At 34.8% G+C, this 21,099-nt stretch overlaps 1 protein-coding gene across 1 annotated transcript in view; it reads left to right on the top strand.

Annotated features, from left to right (window-relative positions):
• The first annotated feature begins 8,547 nt into the window (after positions 1-8,547).
• timp2a (TIMP metallopeptidase inhibitor 2a) overlaps positions 8,548-21,099 on the top strand; it is a 69,397-nt gene continuing 56,845 nt past the window's right edge. Inside the window, exon 1 of the mRNA XM_061931762.2 lies at positions 8,548-8,924. Within this exon, the coding sequence (XP_061787746.1) occupies positions 8,795-8,924 (130 nt within the window). The 5' untranslated portion in view covers positions 8,548-8,794. The remainder of the gene's footprint in view (positions 8,925-21,099) is intronic.

The raw sequence follows: 21,099 nt of genomic DNA, 5'->3' as shown, positions 1-21,099 counted from the left end.
CATCTCCGTAATATCGCTAAAATTCGTTCTATTTTATCCACTAGCGACGCTGAGATCATTATTCATGCGTTCGTTACGTCTCGTCTCGACTACTGTAACGTATTATTTTCGGGTCTCCCTATGTCTAGCATTAAAAGACTACAATTGGTACAAAATGCGGCTGCTAGACTTTTGACAAGAACAAGAAAGTTTCATCATATTACGCCGAAACTGGCTCACCTGCACTGGCTTCCTGTGCACTTAAGATGTGACTTTAAGGTTTTACTACTTACGTATAAAATACTACACGGTCTAGCTCCGTCCTATCTTGTCGATTGTATTGTACCATATGTCCCGGCAAGAAATCTGCGTTCAAAGAACTCCGGCTTATTAGTGATTCCCAGAGCCCAAAAAAAGTCTGCGGGCTATAGAGCGTTTTCTATTTGGGCTCCAGTACTATGGAATGCCCTCCCGGTAACAATTAGAGATGCTACCTCAGTAGAAGCATTTAAGTCCCATCTTAAAACTCATTTGTATACTCTAGCCTTTAAATAGCCCCCCTGTTAGACCAGTTGATCTGCCGTTTCTTTTCTTTTCTCCTCTGCGCCCCTTTTCCTTGAGGGGGGGGGGCACAGGTCCGGTGGCCATGGATGAAGTGCTGGCTGTCCAGAGTCGGGACCCGGGGTGGACCGCTCGCCTGTGCATCGGCTGGGAACATCTCTGCGCTGCTGACCCGTCTCCGCTCGGGATGGTGTCCTGCTGGCCCCACTATGGACTGGACTCTTACTATTATGTTGGATCCACTATGGACTGGACTCTCACAATATTATGTCAGACCCACTCGACATCCATTGCTTTCGGTCTCCCCTAGAGGGGGGGGGGGGGGTTACCCACATATGCGGTCCTCTCCAAGGTTTCTCAGAGTCATTCACATCGACGTCCCACTGGGGTGAGTTTTTCCTTGCCCTATGTGGGCTTTGTACCGAGGATGTCGTTGTGGCTTGTGCAGCCCTTTGAGACACTTGTGATTTAGGGCTATATAAATAAACATTGATTGATTGATTGATTGAATAAAACAATCACTTACAGTCTAAGGTCTGCTCTCACTGGTATGTCGACTGGTGGGATGTTTATATCTTCCCGTTCATAATGCACGCAGGTAAAAGAAAAAAGGTGGGCCCGAACGAGCGTCTTTCAGTGTCTTTCTCGCCAAGTTGGATGTCAAAGTTATGGCCACAACTTTCTACTTTTCATGTGAGAGGCAAAATGTATCATCTAGAATTCACTTTCACCAACTTAGAGGCGATGCAGCAGCTCAGTTAGCGCTTGCTAAAAGTAGTTCCTTGGTGTTAGCACTTATAATAACAATACTGCTAATATGCAGGTCACGAGATGTAAATGGAGTATATTGTTGGCGGTGTTTAAATGTTTTTAGAGGGCTTTTTGGGCACTGTTAGCTGCATTGTAAGCCACCTCGTACTTGCCGTATGTTACAAAATAAAATGCATAAAAAAATAAAACATATGTATTCTTTTCTTACATAGGGATTGTGAATGATAGGCAAAAATAAAACAAAATAGTCCCCTACAAACACCAATAAAAGGATAAGAATGTGTTTGTTGGCATAGTTACATCAGGTGATGTCACTGTTTCCAAAATGAGATGTTTTAAATGACCAAACATTTACTTGATGTCATTAAAATAATGACCATGTGGAGATATTACATTTCAATACAAAGCAACAGCCAGAAGAGGGCGCCTAGGCCACTAGGCCACCTCCTCAGTGGCCTAGTGGTTAGAGTGTCCGCCCTGAGATGGGTAGGTTGTGAGTTCAAACCCTGGCCGAGTCATACCAAAGACTATAAAAATTGGACCCATTACCTCCCTGCTTAGCACTCAGCATCAAAGGTTGGAATTGGGGGTTAAATCACCAAAAATGATTCCCTGGCGCGGCACCGCTGCAGCCCACTGCTCCCCTCACCTCCCAGGGGGTGAACAAGGGGATGGGTCAAATGCAGAGGACAAATTTCGCCACACTAGTGTGTGTGTGACAATCATTGGTATTTTAACTTAACTTTAACTAACACAAGTTTAACGGGTTAACAGGTTGCAGAATAAGTCAAAACAGGAAGTAGTGTAACATGTTCTGTAATAGCTGTTGTAATAAAATGTCCTCATTATAGACTTTTTGATTTCAAAGAAGTGTTCCTGCTTCTATTGTGTCAATTCCACGAAGACTTGCTGGTAAACTTTTGTCTACTAGGAAAATGTCATAGGCCCATTACCAAATCCAGAGTAATGTCATGTTAACGACATATTGTTTTGTTTTATTCTGAAATAAAAATGATGACAAAAAAACTTCCCTACATTCTAAATAAATTCCAATCCAAGACAAATTTAAAATGTAATGGATAAGTATGGTGCCTTTATTTTTTTTTGTTTTTTTATCGAAAAAGTCTAGCAGCTCGAGAAAATATTTTTGATGCCCACGTTTTGAAAACAGTATAGAAGATTTTGTTTATTTTTATTTTCTTATTGCTGCAGTCTTTAATGACAGTATGTGAAGTGTTGTCTTTTAAATAAAACAAAAACAATAAAAGTAGCAGTCTCAATGTAAAGAACTATAGTATTTATATTTACAAATATGATTTATTATATTATAAATATGTATAATAGTATTTATAATATAATTGTTTTATGATGATTCTATTTTTATGATTTTAATTTGAATTATCTTAATTTTTATGAATATTTTATAGTTCGCCAACTTGTGATTTTCTGCAAACCACTTTGAATTGCCTTGTGCATGAAAACATGCTTTGCCTTGCTTATACAATGTGGTGCTTTGAAAAAAAAAGTAGCAGTCATAATGCGAAGAGCTGCTTATGGGGGTTGAATTGTGTCTTTACGACAGCTTTTTTTAACTGAATTTTTTGCGTTTGAATTTTGTGAACTGAATATTTTTTTTACATCATATTTTACTGACATTTTCCTTGAGTAGAAAATGTAGTGTTGAAAAAATCAGTTTGTTAAAATAAAGTTTTCAAAAATTCAGAGTTTAAAAATTCAGTGTAAAATAATTATTGTAGAAACATTCAGTGTATAAGAATACAATGTATAAAAAAAAAGTCTTATGAAGAGCTACAGTATTTATATATATAAATTATATTTATTAATGATATATTTGTGTTTGTACATATTTATTGACAATATTATATTATTGCTTAAAATATATGTATAATATACTATTTATAATATTTATACTATAATTGTTTTCATGATGATTTTATTATATTATATCAATTTGAATATTTATTTTTATGATTATTTTATTTGTATTTGGCCTTTGTTCAGAAAATATTTTTGATGCCCATATTTTTAAAAAATGTATAGAAGATTTTTGTTTATTTTTATATCTCTATTGCTGCCGTTTTGAATGACAGTGTCATGCAGGTGAAGTTTTGCCGTTGATATAAAGTATGGGAAAATAACAAAAGTAGCACACTTATGAAAAGATACAGTATTTGTATTTATAAATTGTATTCATTCATGATATGTTTGTACTTTTATTGTTAACGCTAAATTGATGGACTACGAAACCCACATTTTATTATGAAGTGGTTTACAAAGAGGCAAGGCAAGTTTCTGTACAGAAAGGCAAAAAAATCAAAATTAACTAATCTGAAAATAATAGTTCAAATTAAAATAATTGAATACAATCAGCATGAATACAATTATAGTAAAAGTAGTATTTTATTTATTATAAACAATAATACAATTATTTTTAATAATTGAATTATTGTTTATAAAATGATTTATAAATAGTTTATTATTGTTTAATATATGTATAACAATAATACAATTATTTATAAATATTTTATTATTGTTAATATATGTATAATAATAGAAAAATTATTTATATACATATATATATCATAAAGTACTTCATAAATATTTTATTATTGTTTATAATATATGTGTAATAATAATAAAATTTTTATAAATATTTTATTATTGTTTATAATATATGTATAATAATAAAATGATTTATATATATTTTATTATTGTTTATAATATATGTATAACAATAATAAAATGATTTATAAATGTTATATTATTGTTTATAATATGTATAACAATATTATAATCATATATAAATGTTAACATTGTTTATAATATATGAATAACAACAACAAATGACTTATAAATATTACATTATTGTTTATAATACATGTATAACAATAACATGATTTATAAATATTTTATTATTGTTTATAATATATTTATATGTGTATGTATTAAAAGTATATGTACAACAATAATAATAATATGATTTATAAATATTTCATTGTTTATAATATATGTTAACAAAAATTTAATCAATCAAAGTTTATTTATTTTGATTTATAAATATATGTATAACAATAATACAATTATTTATAAATATTTTATTACTGTTTATAATATATGTATAACAATAATAAAATGATGTATAAACATTTTAACATGGTTTGTAATAACAATAATAAAATGATTTATAAATACAAGTGTAACAATATTATATATACATATTTTATTACTGTTTATAGTATATGTATAACAATAATAACATGATTTATAAATATGTCATTATTGTTTATAATGTATGTATAACAATAATACAATGATTTATAAATATTTTATTGTTTATAGCATATGTATAACAATAATAAAATGATTTATACATATTTTGTTATTGTTTATAATATATGTATAACATACTACCTATATTATATAATACTTATACTATCCATCCATCCATCCATTTTCTACCGCTTATTCCCTTTGGGGTCGCGGGGGGCGCTGGAGCCTATCTCAGCTACAATCGGGCGGAAGGCGGGGTACACCCTGGACAAGTCGCCACCTCATCGCAGGGCCAACACAGATAGACAGACAACATTCACACTCACATCCACACACTAGGGCCAATTTAGTGTTGCCAATCAACTTATCCCCAGGTGCATGTCTTTGGAGGTGGGAGGAAGCCGGAGTACCCGGAGGGAACCCACGCAGTCACGGGGAGAACATGCAAACTCCACACAGAAAGATCCCGAGCCCGGGATTGAACCCAAGACTACTCAGGACCTTCGTATTGTGAGGCAGATGCACTAACCCCTCTGCCACCGTGAAGCCTTGTTTATAATATATGTATAATAATAATAAAATGATTTATAGATATTTTATTATTGTTTATAATATATGTATAACAATAATAAAATGATTTATAAATGTTATATTATTGTTTATAATATGTATAACAATATTATAATTATGTATAAATATTATCATTGTTTATAATATATGAATAACAACAACAACAAATGACTTATAAATATTACATTATTGTTTATAATACATGTATAACAATAACATGATTTATAAATATTTTATTATTGTTTATAATATATTTATATGTGTATGTATTATAAGTATATGTACAACAATAATAATAATATGATTTATAAATATTTCATTGTTTATAATATATGTTAACAAAAATTAAATAAATCAAAGTTTATTTATTTTGATTTATAAATATATGTATAACAATAATAAAATGATTTATAAACATTTTAATATTGTTTGTAATAACAATAATAAAATGATTTATAAATACAAGTGTAACAATATTATATATAAATATTTTATTACTGTTTATAACATATGTATAACAATAATAACATGATTTATAAATATTTCATTATTGTTTATAATGTTTGTATAACAATAATAGAATGATTTATAAATATTTTGTTTATAACACATGTATAACAATAATAAAATGATTTATAGATATTTTGTTATTGTTTATAATATATGTATAACATACTACCTATATTATATAATACTTATACTATCCATCCATCCATCCATTTTCTACCGCTTATTCCCTTTGGGGTCGCGGGGGGCGCTGGAGCCTATCTCAGCTACAATCGGGCGGAAGGCGGGGTACACCCTGGACAAGTCGCCACCTCATCGCAGGGCCAACACAGATAGACAGACAACATTCACACTCACATCCACACACTAGGGCCAATTTAGTGTTGCCAATCAACCTATCCCCAGGTGCATGTCTTTGGAGGTGGGAGGAAGCCGGAGTACCCGGAGGGAACCCACACAGTCACGGGGAGAACATGCAAACTCCACACAGAAAGATCCCGAGCCCGGGATTGAACCCAAGACTACTCAGGACCTCCGTATTGTGAGGCAGATGCACTAACCCCTCTGCCACCGTGAAGCCCTGTTTATAATATATGTATAATAATAATAAAATGATTTATAGATATTTTATTATTGTTTATAATATATGTATAACAATAAGAAAATGATTTATAAATGTTATATTATTGTTTATAATATGTATAACAATATTATAATTATATATAAATGTTATCATTGTTTATAATATATGAATAACAACAACAACAAATGACTTATAAATATTACATTATTGTTTATAATACATGTATAACAATAACATGATTTATAAATATTTTATTATTGTTCATAATATATTTATATGTGTATGTATTATATAAGTATATGTACAACAATAATAATAATATGATTTATAAATATTTCATTGTTTATAATATATGTTAACAAAAATTAAATCAATCAAAGTTTATTTATTTTGATTTATAAATATATGTATAACAATAATACAATTATTTATAAATATTTTATTACTGTTTATAATATATGTATAACAATAATAAAATGATTTATAAACATTTTAATATTGTTTGTAATAACAATAATAAAATGATTTATAAATATAAGTGTAAATAAATGATAAATGGGTTATACTTGTATAGCGCTTTTCTACCTTCAAAGTACTCAAAGCGCTTTGACACTACTTCCACATTTACCCATTCACACACACATTCACACACTGATGGAGGGAGCTGCCATGCAAGGCACTAACCAGCACCCATCAGGAGCAAGGGGTGAAGTGTCTTGCTCAGGACACAACGGACATGACGAGGTTGGTAGAAGGTGGGGATTGAACCAGGGACCCTCGGGTCGCGCACGGCCATTCTTCCACTGCGTATATGTATAATAATAGTAAAATTATTTATATACATATATATATATATATATCATAAAGTACTTCATAAATATTTTATTATTGTTTATAATATATGTGTAATAATAATACAATTTTTATAAATATTTTATTATTGTTTATAATATATGTATAATAATAAAATGATTTATATATATTTTATTATTGTTTATAATATATGTATAACAATAATAAAATGATTTATAAATGTTATATTATTGTTTATAATATGTATAACAATATTATAATTATATATAAATGTTATCATTGTTTATAATATATGAATAACAACAACAAATAACTTATAAATATTGTATTATTGTTTATAATATATTTATATATGTGTGTATTAAAAGTATATGTAAAACAATAATAATAATATGATTTTTAAATATTTCAATGTTTATAATATATGTTAACAAAAATTAAATCAATCAAAGTTTATTTATTCTGATTTATAAATATATGTATAACAATAATAAAATTATAAATATTTTATTACTGTTTATAATATATGTATAACAATAATAAAATGATTTATAAACATTTTAATATTGTTTGTAATAACAATAATAAAATGATTTATAAATATAAGTGTAAATAAATGATAAATGGGTTATACTTGTATAGCGCTTTTCTACCTTCAAGGTACTCAAAGCGCTTTGACAGTATTTCCACATTTACCCATTCACACACACATTCACACACTGATGGAGGGAGCTGCCATGCAAGGCGCTAACCAGCACCCATCAGGAGCAAGGGGTGAAGTGTCTTGCCCAAGGACACAACGGACGTGACTCGGATGGTAGAAGGTGGGGATTGAACCCCAGTAACCAGCAACCCTCCGATTGCTGGCACAGCCACTCTACCAACTTCGCCACGCCGTAACAATATTATATATAAATATTTTATTACTGTTTATAATATATGTATAACAATAATAACATGATTTATAAATATTTCATTATTGTTTATGATGTATGTATAACAATATTAAAATGATTTATACATATTTTATTGTTTATAACATATGTATAACAATAATAAAATGATTTATACATATTTTGTTATTGTTTATAATATATGTATAACATACTACCTATATTATATAATACTTATACTATTTATATTATAATTGTATTAATGCTGATTTTTTTTTTTTCTATGATTTTAATTTGAATTATTATTTTCAGATTATTCAATTTAAATTGTTGTACCTTTCCGTACAGAAACTTGCCTTGCCTCTTTACAAACCACTGTATAATAAAATGTGGGTTTCTTAGTCCATCAATTTAGCGTACACAATAAAAGTACAAAGAATAAGAATGTGGTTATTTGGCGCTACTTTACATAAATCGTCGCCATTTAGCGAAGGGAGGCTTTTAGACCCTTTCCGCTTTCCGTCGCCAAAAGGGGGCGTGGCCTGAGATCAGTCATTTATATAAGGGCGCTCTCGCTGTGACGACGAAAACAGTCGAGAAAGACTCCGCCGCTGACAGCCAACACTTGCAGACTTGCCGTCCGTCTTCCAGCAAAGTCGTGCGTACCGTCCACCGCGTCGTTGAGGTCACGCGAAAAAAAAAAACCCCAATTCAAACGAAAAACAATAACAAGCCTGTGACGAGAGGCAGCTTCCGGTCGTCGGGGCATCCATAGCAGCAAAGAGGGCGGACAAAAACAAGCCATCGCCTCGCCGTGTCTGCGACAATGCCGCTGAGCGTCAACGGCATCCTGTGCACGCTGGCAATGCTGCTCGTCTGGCGGGCAGAGGAGCTGGCGGAGGCGTGCAGCTGCGCTCCGGTGCACCCGCAACAGGCGTTCTGCAACGCCGACATAGGTGAGTGCTCTGTGTGGTTTGTTTTGCTGCGACGCCATGCTCGCGTCTTGTCCTGCAGACCGCCTCAACTCGCACAACTTTGTGCACGCAATATTCCGTTTAATGCGGAATTCATTATTGACAATCCAAATATCCCTTTAGGACGTGCGAAGTAAAAGAAGTGCTGGGTTTATTTGGCCACTCGTTGCTAGGCAGAGTTCACTGGGCATCATCATAACTTGCCCCATTGGCAGATTAAATCCTGCCGGCAAAAAATAAAAATAAATGTCTTTGCAGTTGGTCTTTCAAAAAAAAAAAAGAATTTGTCATGATCTTTGACTCACTTTTTTTTTTTTTTTTTTGGCGTTTTGTCCTTAAACAGCATAGTGCTCCTGTTTTATAGAGGATCTTTGATAAGCGTTTTTGCAGGTGGCCCCAACAAGCAGCATCGTTTAGAGCAGCGGTTCTCAGTTTTTTCACCAAGTAGCACCCAAGAAAACACTTGGCTCTGCAAGCAGGCCCGGCCCTAACCAATCTGGCGCCCTAGGCAAGATTTTAGATGGCGCCCCCCCCCACATCGGCAGTGAAGTGTATATACTCACAAGAAACCGAATAGCTTTGTCTTTGACCTTTTTTTTTACTTAAAGAAAGCAAATTAACAATCAGAATAGTTAACAAGATAAAAAAAAAAAAATGAATAAATAAATGAATGCAAAAAAAAAAAAATGAATATATGAAATACAATATTTTTTACATACATATTGCTTAATTAACATTAATGATGTGCACTTTAACAACTAGGCTTACAACTATACCTAATGGGTGGAAAAGTGACTATTACCTGCAGGGCAAACATTAGCTAACCAGAAGGCAATAACAATGTAAACAAAAAATACCTGCTTAAAAGATCTAATACAAATGTCCCTGAGGAATGTAAGGTGGGAGTACTGTAATTACCTAACGTTACATTGTTATTTTCCATAACAATTTAGCCCCCTCCACAATATTAACCCGACGTTAAAACAGAACTAGCTATTTATTGATTAGCAATTGCCGAATCATGTAACATTAGCTTAATGCTAAAAAGCCAGGTTACTATCACATTCTGTAACAGACAAATAATTTCATGTAGGCTAACGTTACCTACCTGCTACCTCTGTCTTTTCTCGTTTCTCCTCCTCTTCTTTTCTCTTTTTTCTTCCCTGGGCACCTGACAGTTTTGGCCGTTTTGACATCTTGTGTTGATTTTTTGATGTGGTGACGTCCAAAAAGAGTCATGATACGGGAAGGGAGGGGGCGCACCGGGCGAAGGGGGGGGCGGGGGGTGGGGGGGTTGTAATGTTGTAACAAATAATATTTCTATTATATAGGCTTTACTTTGCATTTTAATTAACGTGGGATTATTTTTTGTATTTAGAAATAATAGTACCAACTTTTTTTTTTTTTCTCCAACATTTGTGGCACTGGCGTGGCGCCCCCTGATGGACGGCGCCCTTAGCATTTGCCTATACGGCCTATGCCATGGGCCGGCCCTGTCTGCAAGTATCACTATAATCACTACTGCCTAGTTTCTCTTGTTATATTCTTATTCTTATTTTACTGTTTTTTTTTTTTAAATTCTCATTGTTGCTTTTTATTCTTATTGTAATATTTTTCTATTTTGTTTCCATTTATACCCCCATTATTAGGGCCCACATGGCCCATTGCATAAGGACTCCCAAAGGGAGTCCTTATGCAATGGGACATAAGGACCTATTGAATTTGTAAGGTTTTATTATTATTATACCGGCCGCCTCTTTGAGCACTAATTTGACCCACTTAACATGCTTCAAAACTCACCATATTTGACCCACACATCAGGACCTGCGAAAATTGTCTTTTAATGAAAAAACCGAACCACAAAACTCAAAATTGCGCTCTAGCGCCCCCTAGGGAAAAAAAAAAAACTAGACTGCTTGTAACTCCCACTAGGAAGGTCGGAAAGACATGAAACAAAATTCTCTATGTAGGTCTGACTTAGACCTAGATTTCATAATTGTACATCCTTGGGCAGAAATCAACAGAAAGTTGGCAATTCCCCCTTCAAGACAAAAAAGTACTAAAAACAGTCACTTTTGCCTCTTTGAGCTGTAATTTGACCCCCTTAACATGCTTCAAAACTCACCGAACTGAACACACACATCAGGACTGGCAAAAATTGCGATTTAATAAAAAAACCTAACCCCAAATCTCAAAATTGCGCTCTAGCGCAATTTTTGAATAAAACGCTGAAAAAACTGCTCCTCGGAAGAAAAAAACGACAAAACTGCCTGTAACTCCCACTGGGAAGGTCGGAGGGACATGAAACAAAAACCTCTATGTAGGTCTCACTTAGACCTACATTTCATAGATTGACAACCCCCCACAAAAATCAACAGGAAGTTTGCTATTCCCCCTTCAAAACAAATTTTTTGTAAAAACCGGTCACCTTCCTTCAAAAACTATCTCCTCTGAGCGCGTTTGTCGTTTCGGCTTCAAACTAACACAGGAGAGAGATTGAACCCTTGTGTATAAAAGTACAGAACAGCGTTTTTCTAACTGCTCCGGTTTTGATTTTATGACCCTTCAAAGAACCGCTGCGCTGATGCTGCTGCGCTGCTGTTTTTTTTAAGATGGCTGCTTAAAAGCAGGAAGCACCAGCGTGCCCACACAATGCAGACAAGGTAGGTACACTAGACAAAAGTATTGGGACACTTATGACTACCACCGGACAAAAGTATTGGGACACTTAGGACTACCACCGGACAAAAGTATTGGGACACTTAGGACTACCACTGGAAAAAAGTATTGGGACACCTACACTGGACAAATGTATTGGGACACTTAGGACTACAACTTGACAAAAGTATTGGGACACGTACTACTAAAACTGGACAAAAGTATTGAGACACTTAGGACTAGCACCTGCCAAATACGCGGGCCCGACCAACGCTGCTTGCAGCTTTAATTTACTTTTGACTTTTTAAATTCGATCTCAATTCGTACACTGCTGCTGGAATTTTTATTTTCCTGAGGGAACTCTCCTGAAGGAATCAATAAAGTACTATCTATCTAATTACCAACAATAAAATACAGTAGCGTGGTAGGCCTAGGTATTTATTAAAAACAAGGCTGAGGTTTTATTTAACAAGTATATATTATTTTTGGCCACTGTAAACATTACACACAGATTGAACAGTAACACTGAGTTTGAATATAGAAAAATAAAACACTGTACTTTTCTCAGGTGATTCTTTGGTGTACCATTAGTGGTACACCAATACCACAGTTTGAGAATCGGTGATTTAGAGGATTATGTTCTATTTTTTTTTCCCCCACCGTATGTCCTTAAAATCTGCAAATCACTCACATAGAGGATCTTTGACTGTTTTTTACAGTTGGTCCTTTAAAAAAAATCGATTTGTCATATAAATTATCTTTTTGACTCACTTTTTTTTTTATTATACATTTTGTCCTTTAAAACAGCATAGTGCTCCTGTTATATAGAGGATCTTTGATAAGCGTTTTTGCAGGTGGCCCCAAAAAGCAGCATCATTTAGAGGAGCGGTTCTCAGTTTTTTCACCAAGTAGCACCTCAGAAAACACTTAAATAATGACCAACAATAAAATACAGTAGCGTAGTAGGCCTCAATATTTGTTAAAAACAAGGCTGAGGTTTTATTTAACAAGTATATATTATTTTTGGCCACTGTAAACATTACACAGAGATTGAACAGTAACACTGAGTTTGAATATAGAAAAATAAAACACTGTACTTTTCTCAAGTGATTCTTTGGTGTACCATTAGTGGTACACCAATACCACAGTTTGAGAATCGGTGATTTAGAGGATTATGTTCTATTTTTTTCCCCCCGTATGTCCTTAAAATCTGCAAATCACTCACATAGAGGACCTTGACTGTCATATAAATTATATATATATATATATATATATATATATATATATATATATATATATATATATATATATATATATATATATATATATATTTTTTTTTACATTTTGTCCTTTAAAACAGCATAGTGCTCCTGTTATATAGAGGATCTTTGATAAGCGTTTTTGCAGGTGGCCCCAAAAAGCAGCATCATTTAGAGCAGCGGTTCTCAGTTTTTTCACCAAGTAGCACCTCAGAAAACACTTAATAATGACCAACAATAAAATACAGTAGCGTAGTAGGCTTAAGTATTTGTTGAAAACAAGGCTGAGGTTTTATTTAACAAGTATATATTATTTTTGGCCACTGTAAACATTACACACAGATTGCACAGTAACACTGAGTTTGAATATAGAAAAATAAAACACTGTACTTTTCTCAAGTGATTCTTTGGTGTACCATTAGTGGTACACCAATACCACAGTTTGAGAATCTGTGATTTAGAGGATTATGTTCTATATTTCCCCCCCCCGTATGTCCTTAAAATCTGCAAATCACTCACATAGAGGATCTTTGACTGTTTTTTGCAGTTGGTCCTTTAAAAAAATCGTTTTGTCATAAAAATTATCTTTTTGACTCACTTTTTTCTTTTTTTTTACATTTTGTCCTTTAAAACAGCATAGTGCTCCTGTTATATAGAGGATCTTTGATAAGCGTTTTTGCAGGTGGCCCCAAAAAGCAGCATCATTTAGAGGAGCGGTTCTCAGTTTTTTCACCAAGTAGCACCTCAGAAAACACTTAAATAATGACCAACAATAAAATACAGTAGCGTAGTAGGCCTCAATATTTGTTAAAAACAAGGCTGAGGTTTTATTTAACAAGTATATATTATTTTTGGCCACTGTAAACATTACACACAGATTGAACAGTAACACTGAGTTTGAATATAGAAAAATAAAACACTGTACTTTTCTCAAGTGATTCTTTGGTGTACCATTAGTGGTACAAGTACCACAATTTGAGAATCTGTGATTTAGAGGATTATGTTATATTTTTTTCCCCCCAATATGTCCTTGAAATCCGCAAATCACTCACATAGAGGACCTTGACTGTCATATTAATTATATATATATATATATATATATTTTTTTTACATGTTTTCCTTTAAAACAGCATAGTGCTCCTGTTATATAGAGGATCTTTGATAAGCGTTTTTGCAGGTGGCCCCAAAAAGCAGCATCATTTAGAGGAGCGGTTCTCAGTTTTTTCACCAAGTAGCACCTCAGAAAACACTTAATAATGACCAACAATAAAATACAGTAGCGTAGTAGGCCTAGGTATTTGTTAAAAACAAGGCTGAGGTTTTATTTAACAAGTATATATTATTTTTGGCCACTGTAAACATTACACACAGATTGAACAGTAACACTGAGTTTGAATATAGAAAAATAAAACACTGTACTTTTCTCAAGTGATTCTTTGGTGTACCATTAGTGGTACAAGTACCACAGTTTGAGAATCTGTGATTTAGAGGATTATGTTCTATTTTTTTCCCCCCAATATGTCCTTGAAATCCGCAAATCACTCACATAGAGGACCTTGACTGTCATATTAATTATATATATATATATATATATATATATATATATATATTTTTTTTTACATGTTTTCCTTTAAAACAGCATAGTGCTCCTGTTATATAGAGGATCTTTGATAAGCGTTTTTGCAGGTGGCCCCAAAAAGCAGCATCATTTAGAGCAGCGGTTCTCAGTTTTTTCACCAAGTAGCACCTCAGAAAACACTTAATAATGACCAACAATAAAATACAGTAGCGTAGTAGGCCTAAGTATTTGTTAAAAACAAGGCTGAGGTTTTATTTAACAAGTATATATTATTTTTGGCCACTGTAAACATTACACACAGATTGAACAGTAACACTGAGTTTGAATATAGAAAAATAAAACACTGTACTTTTCTCAAGTGATTCTTTGGTGTACCATTAGTGGTACACCAATACCACAGTTTGAGAATCTGTGATTCAGAGGATTATGTTCTATTTTTTTTTTTTCCAACCGTATGTCCTTAAAATCTGCAAATCACTCACATAGAGGATCTTTGACTGTTTTTTGCAGTTGGTCCTTTAAAAAAATCGTTTTGTCATAAAAATTATCTTTTTGACTCACTTATTTTTTTTTTTTACATTTTGTCCTTTAAAACAGCATAGTGCTCCTGTTATATAGAGGATCTTTGATAAGCGTTTTTGCAGGTGGCCCCAAAAAGCAGCATCATTTAGAGGAGCGGTTCTCAGTTTTTTCACCAAGTAGCACCTCAGAAAACACTTAAATAATGACCAACAATAAAATACAGTAGCGTAGTAGGCCTAAGTATTTGTTAAAAACAAGGCTGAGGTTTTATTTAACAAGTATATATTATTTTGGCCACTGTAAACATTACACACAGATTGAACAGTAACACTGAGTTTGAATATAGAAAAATAAAACACTGTACTTTTCTCAAGTGATTCTTTGGTGTACCATTAGTGGTACACCAATACCACAGTTTGAGAATCGGTGATTTAGAGCATTATGTTCTATTTTTTCCCCCCCAATATGTCCTTAAATCCGCAAAACACTCACATAGAGGACCTTGACTGTCATATAAATTATATTTTTGACTTATTTTTTTTTTTACATGTTTTCCTTTAAAACAGCATAGTGCTCCTGTTATAAAGAGGATCTTTGATAAGCGTTTTTGCAGGTGGCTGCAAAAAGCAGCATCATTTCGAGCAGCGGTTCTCAAAATTTTTTCACCAAGTAGCACCTCAGAAAACCCTCGGCTCTGCAAGCACCACCATAATGACCAACGTCAAAATACAGTAGCGTAGTAGGCCTAAGTATTCGGTAAAAACAAGGCTGAGGTTTTATTTAACAAGTATATTGAGTACTTTTGGCCACTGTAACATTACACACTGTTTGAATATAGGAACATAAAACACTGTACTTTTCTCAAGTGATTCTTTGGTGTACCACTAGATGGAGCCCACGTACCACAGTTTTGGAATCATTGATTTAGAGGATTGTTTTTCTTTTTTTTTCCCAGTATGACCTTAAAATCCGCAAATCACTTACACAGAGAAAACATTTGACTAATGTTTTTTGTCCTTTAAAACCGCATAGTGCTCCCTTTATATAGAGGATCTTTGGGTACATTAGTTTTTTATTGTATTTTTTGCAGTACCTCCTTTGGCCACTTGTTCACTGGGCATCGTCATAACTTGCCCCATTGGCAGATAAAGTCTTGCTGGCAAAAACCCTTAAATTCATCAAATATGAATGTATTCATTGTAGCTTTGCAGTGAATCGCAATTCTTATTCTGATTCTAAATCGATTCATAAATTACAAGATAATTTTTTTTTTAAGAATTTTTTATTTTTTTTTTAATACTTTGTTAAACCATCTCCGGTTGGGATGTGAATCGTACAACAACTCGCGGTTTTATTCCGATTATTCAGGTGATGATTCGATTCGGAAGAGATTCTATACAATTTTCGATTCAAACTGATTCTCGCAATATACTATCTGGTTTAAAATTCATAATAAATTAAAAACAGAATGGCCTAAAAAATGATGAATCGATTCAGAATAAGGATAAATAAGAATCACAATTCGCATGGGAAGCTTACTTGCTGCACGGTATACCTGTTAAATTTTTTTTTTTTAATGTATTTAACATAAAATAATAGCGGCCTTCATCAGAGTCCATTAAAATCGACTCACGTAAAATCACTTCTGGTTCCAGACTTGGCCGGCTCAAGCACTTGGCTGGCAAACAAGCCCTCAGCGTGGCCTCAGTCGGACTGTTTCTAAGCCAAATGACAATTTTCCATGCCAGCAAACAAAAAGAACGCCCAAACGTACAGTAAAGCTCTACTTTTCATAATGCGTTGGCTTACGGTGGATTTGCCATAGACATGCTACTGATTAGCATTAGCGGTTTTACATGGCACTTTCAACACCTCCACCTTTTGGTATTGAAAACTACAACTAAGAAGCAAGTTACAATAAAACAGCTGGCGTGAAACAAGTAGAAAATTGACTTGTGATTCGTATTCATCTCGTTCTAAATTAGTCATAATTTAGAAAAATCTCAATTATTTTTTTTTAATAAGAATCCATTTTTAAAGAGGCTTTCCCCATGCAACCAGAATGACCTTTTTCTAACCTGTGAAATGTTTAATTATAATTGTTATACTAAATAATTAGGGATGTCCGATAATGGATTTTTTTGCCGATATCCGATATTGTCCAACTCTTAATTACCGATATCAACCAATACCGATACATACAGTCGTGGAATTAACACATTATTATGCCTAGTTTTGTTGTGATGCCCCGCTGGATGCATTAAGCAATGTAACAAGGTTTTCCAAAATAAATCAACTCAAGTTATGGGGAAAAAAAATGCCAACATGGCACTGCCATATTTATTATTGAAGTCACAAAGTGCATTATTTTTTTATAACATGCCTCAAAACAGCAGCTTGGAATTTGGGACATGCTCTCTGAGGAGGTTGAGGTGGGGTAGGGGGTAGCGGGGGGTGTATATTGTAGCGTCCCGGAAGAGTCAGTGCTGCAAGGGGTTCTGGGTATTTGTTCTGTTGTGTTTATGTTGTGTTACGGTGCGGATGTTCTCCCGAAATGTGTTTTGTCATTCTTGTTTGGTGTGGGTTCACAGTGTGGCGCATATTTGTAACAGTGTTAAAGTTGTTTATACGGCCACCCTCAGTGTGACTTGTATGGCTGTTGACCAAGTATGCTTGCATTTACTTGTGTGTGTGAAAAGCCGTCGATATTATGTGACTGGGCCTTTAAGGTTTATTGGCGCTCTGTACTTCTCCCTACGTCCGTGTACACAGCGGCCTTTTAAAAAGTCATACATTTTACTTTTTGAAACCGATACCGATAATCTCCGATATTACATTTTAAAGCATTTATCGGCGGATAATATCGGCAGTCCGATATTATCGTACATCTCTACAAATAATACAGTGCGAGAATCGATTCTGAAGTGAATTGAAATCGGATTGAGTCAGTAGACGCCCGAAGGTTCACACCCCTCGTAACAAGTACAATATTTAAGTATAAACACTTTGTAGGGCGCAACAAAAGACTAGAGTTAGCTTATAGGCCAGGGGTCGGCAACCCGCGGCTCCCGGAGCCGCATGCGGCTCTTTGATCACTCTGATGCGGCTCAGCAGCTTACTTGCTGAACCCCCTAATTTTCCCGTGAGACTTCCGGATTTCAGTGCCTCTCGCAGAAAACTCCCGGGATTAATATTCACCGATTTTCACACTTGCGGCTATAAAAAGGGCGTGCCATGATGGTACAACATTTGGCGCCCTCTACAGGCTGTACTAACAGAGTGCCAGCCCAACACTTGTTAAACAATATACATCTTTTGCTTGCACACGTATGCAACGGCAAGGCATACTTGGTCAACAGCCACACAGGTTACACTGACGGTGGTCATATAAAACAACTTTAACACTCTTACTAATAATGCGCCACACTTTGAACCAAAACCAAACAGGAATGACAAACACATTTCGGGAGAACATCTGCACCGTAACACAACATAAACACAACAGGACAAATACCCAGAATCCCATGCAGCCCTAACTTTTCCGGGCTACATTATACACCCCTGCTACCACCAAACCCCGCCCCCACCCCGACCCTGCTCCCTCACACATCAACCCTGCATGGGATTCTGGGTATTTGTCCTGTTGTGTTTATGTTGTGTTACGGTGCAGATGTTCTCCCGAAATGTGTTTGTCATTCTTGTTTGGTGTGGGTTCACAGTGTGGTGCATTATTAGTAAGAGTGTTAAAGTTTTTGTTTTTTTAACACCGTCAGTGTGAGCTGTGTGGTTGTTGACTAAGTATGCCTTGCTGTTACCTATGTTAGCAAAGGGGAATCCCCATAGAACGTGTGGCTGATCAGGCACGCTTATTGTAGTGGGTGCTGCATGCTGTACCATCACGGCACGCATGACGCTGACAAGTGCCATTAAATAAAAACCCCGCGTGCCGCACCAGCTTTCCAATTCCACATAAAGGTGTGGGCAGCGTGTTTGAGACCCCTAGTTATACATAGCACAAAGCAAAAAAAAAAACTTTGTATGCAGTGTTATTTCATTTAAAATCTCAAAAAAATTTTGCGGCTCCCATTGTTTTCTATAATTTGTGAAACCGGTCAAAATGGCTCTTTGACTGGTAAAGGTTGCCGACCCCTGTTATAGGCAAATACCACTCCCTGACTACGGCAACACACCGTAATCTACACCTTACTGCCACCTAACGTCTTGGAATTGCAAGTGCATGCAAATTCTACTTTATAATACTTGCAAATGAGACTGATGAGAAAAGAATCAGCTCGCTGTCCAATGAAAACACGAGTTTGTTATTCAACTAATTAGCATTTAACAACTCATGAATATGAAGAAAAAATTGATACTGGTGTTGATACCAGAGGTGGGACCAAGTCATTGTTTTGCAAGTCACAAGTAAGTCTCAAGTCTTTGCCCTCAAGTCCGAGTCAAGTCCCGAGTCAAGACAGGCAAGCCCCGAGTCAAGTCCAAAGTCAAGACTGGAAAGTCTCAAGTCAAGTCCTAAGTCCTGCATTTTGAGTTTCGAGTCCTTTCAAGTCCTTTTAACCACAGACTAATATATTAACACAGATTGTGTATGCTTTTCAAACGCTGTATTTATTTATTAAAACAAGTGCATTTTAAATTGCAGGAAAGAAAATTGTGCTGACATTGCACTTTATAATAGCACTATTAACCAGTCATTTTAAACATTAACTCATTCCTTTACAGAACAAACACATTGAAAAATAAAGTGCAAATGTACTTATTTGTACAAAAGTGTTAACATTGAAAAAACATGACTTATACGTGAACATAACAAAAAAGTTGTACTTTTTATATGTCAGGGCCCTATGCTGCATTGCATTTGCAAAAGACCAAATTAGCCAAGAGTCTGTCAGTCATTTGTGCACGATGGGGGCGTAGTATGATGCCACCATGGCTGAAAACTCGCTCCACTGGAGCACTGGAGGCAGGCACTGCCAAGACTCTCATGGCCACTCGGAACAGTGAAGGAAGAGTCTTCATGTTCAATGCCCAGAACAAAAGGGGGGAGAGAGTTGTTTTGGGTTGGTGCACTACTTGTAAGTGTATCTTGTGTTTTTTATGTTGATTTAATTAAAAAAAGAGAAAAAAAAAAATTATTTCTTGTGCGGCCCGATACCAATCGATCCACGGACCAGTACCGGGCCGCGGCCCGGTGGTTGGGGACCACTGAGGTAAACAACCAACAGTATGTCAGAAAGCTAGCTAAAACGGTACACATATTCATAATATAGTATACATTTTAACTGACCTTTATTTGACTATTTTTGTCTTTTTTTAGGTGGCTAAAATACGCGGTGCTGCTGACCGCCGTCTAACGTTACGTGTGATATATTGACTAACGTAACCCTGCTTAAAAAAAATCACTGAACAAAAAGTATGAATAAGGTAGTGAACTGCAACAGATTCCCGTGTTTGCAATAACGTTATAACGTTAGCAGTGAGTTTACAGCCTCACTGATTTAACTACACAGCAAATAAAAGTCACGTTACTTAGCCAATAAACGTTATCTTACATTCAAAACTTACCGTTCTTTGTGCAACTTCAAATGCCGGACGAAGTTGGAAGTTGTTGCCTCTCCATCAGTAATTTTCGAACCGCATGTGTTGCATACTGCAAACCGTTTTGTGTTGACCACCTCGTAATTTTTATACCCAAACAAAATTATTTTAGGTATCATTTTTTGTTCACTGGCGTGTGGTTTGGACATGTCTTCTTCGTTGGTTGTCCTGCAATTTGATTGGATGAATGCTGTGTGATGAAAACAAAGTAGATCTAATTTGATTGGCTGTTGTACTGAGACCACACCAGCTGACACACGCAACGCTGATAGACAAGTACACAATGAAAAATACGGAGCGCTCCCGAATAACTTTTTCATCTTTGGGTTTTGGGGAAAGTAGCAAGTCGTGTCAAGTCATGTCAATTCAAAAGGCTCAAGTCCAAGTGAAGTCACAAGTCATTGATGTTAAAGTCTAAGTCGAGTTGCAAGTCTTTTTACATTTTGTCAAGTCGAGTCTAAAGTCATCAAATTCATGACTCGAGTCTGACTCGAGTCCAAGTCATGTGACTCGAGTCCACACCTCT

The sequence above is a fragment of the Nerophis lumbriciformis genome, linkage group LG39, assembly GCF_033978685.3.
Source record: "Nerophis lumbriciformis linkage group LG39, RoL_Nlum_v2.1, whole genome shotgun sequence".
Lineage (NCBI taxonomy): Eukaryota > Metazoa > Chordata > Actinopteri > Syngnathiformes > Syngnathidae > Nerophis > Nerophis lumbriciformis.
This window is presented reverse-complemented; position numbering and strand designations above follow the sequence as displayed.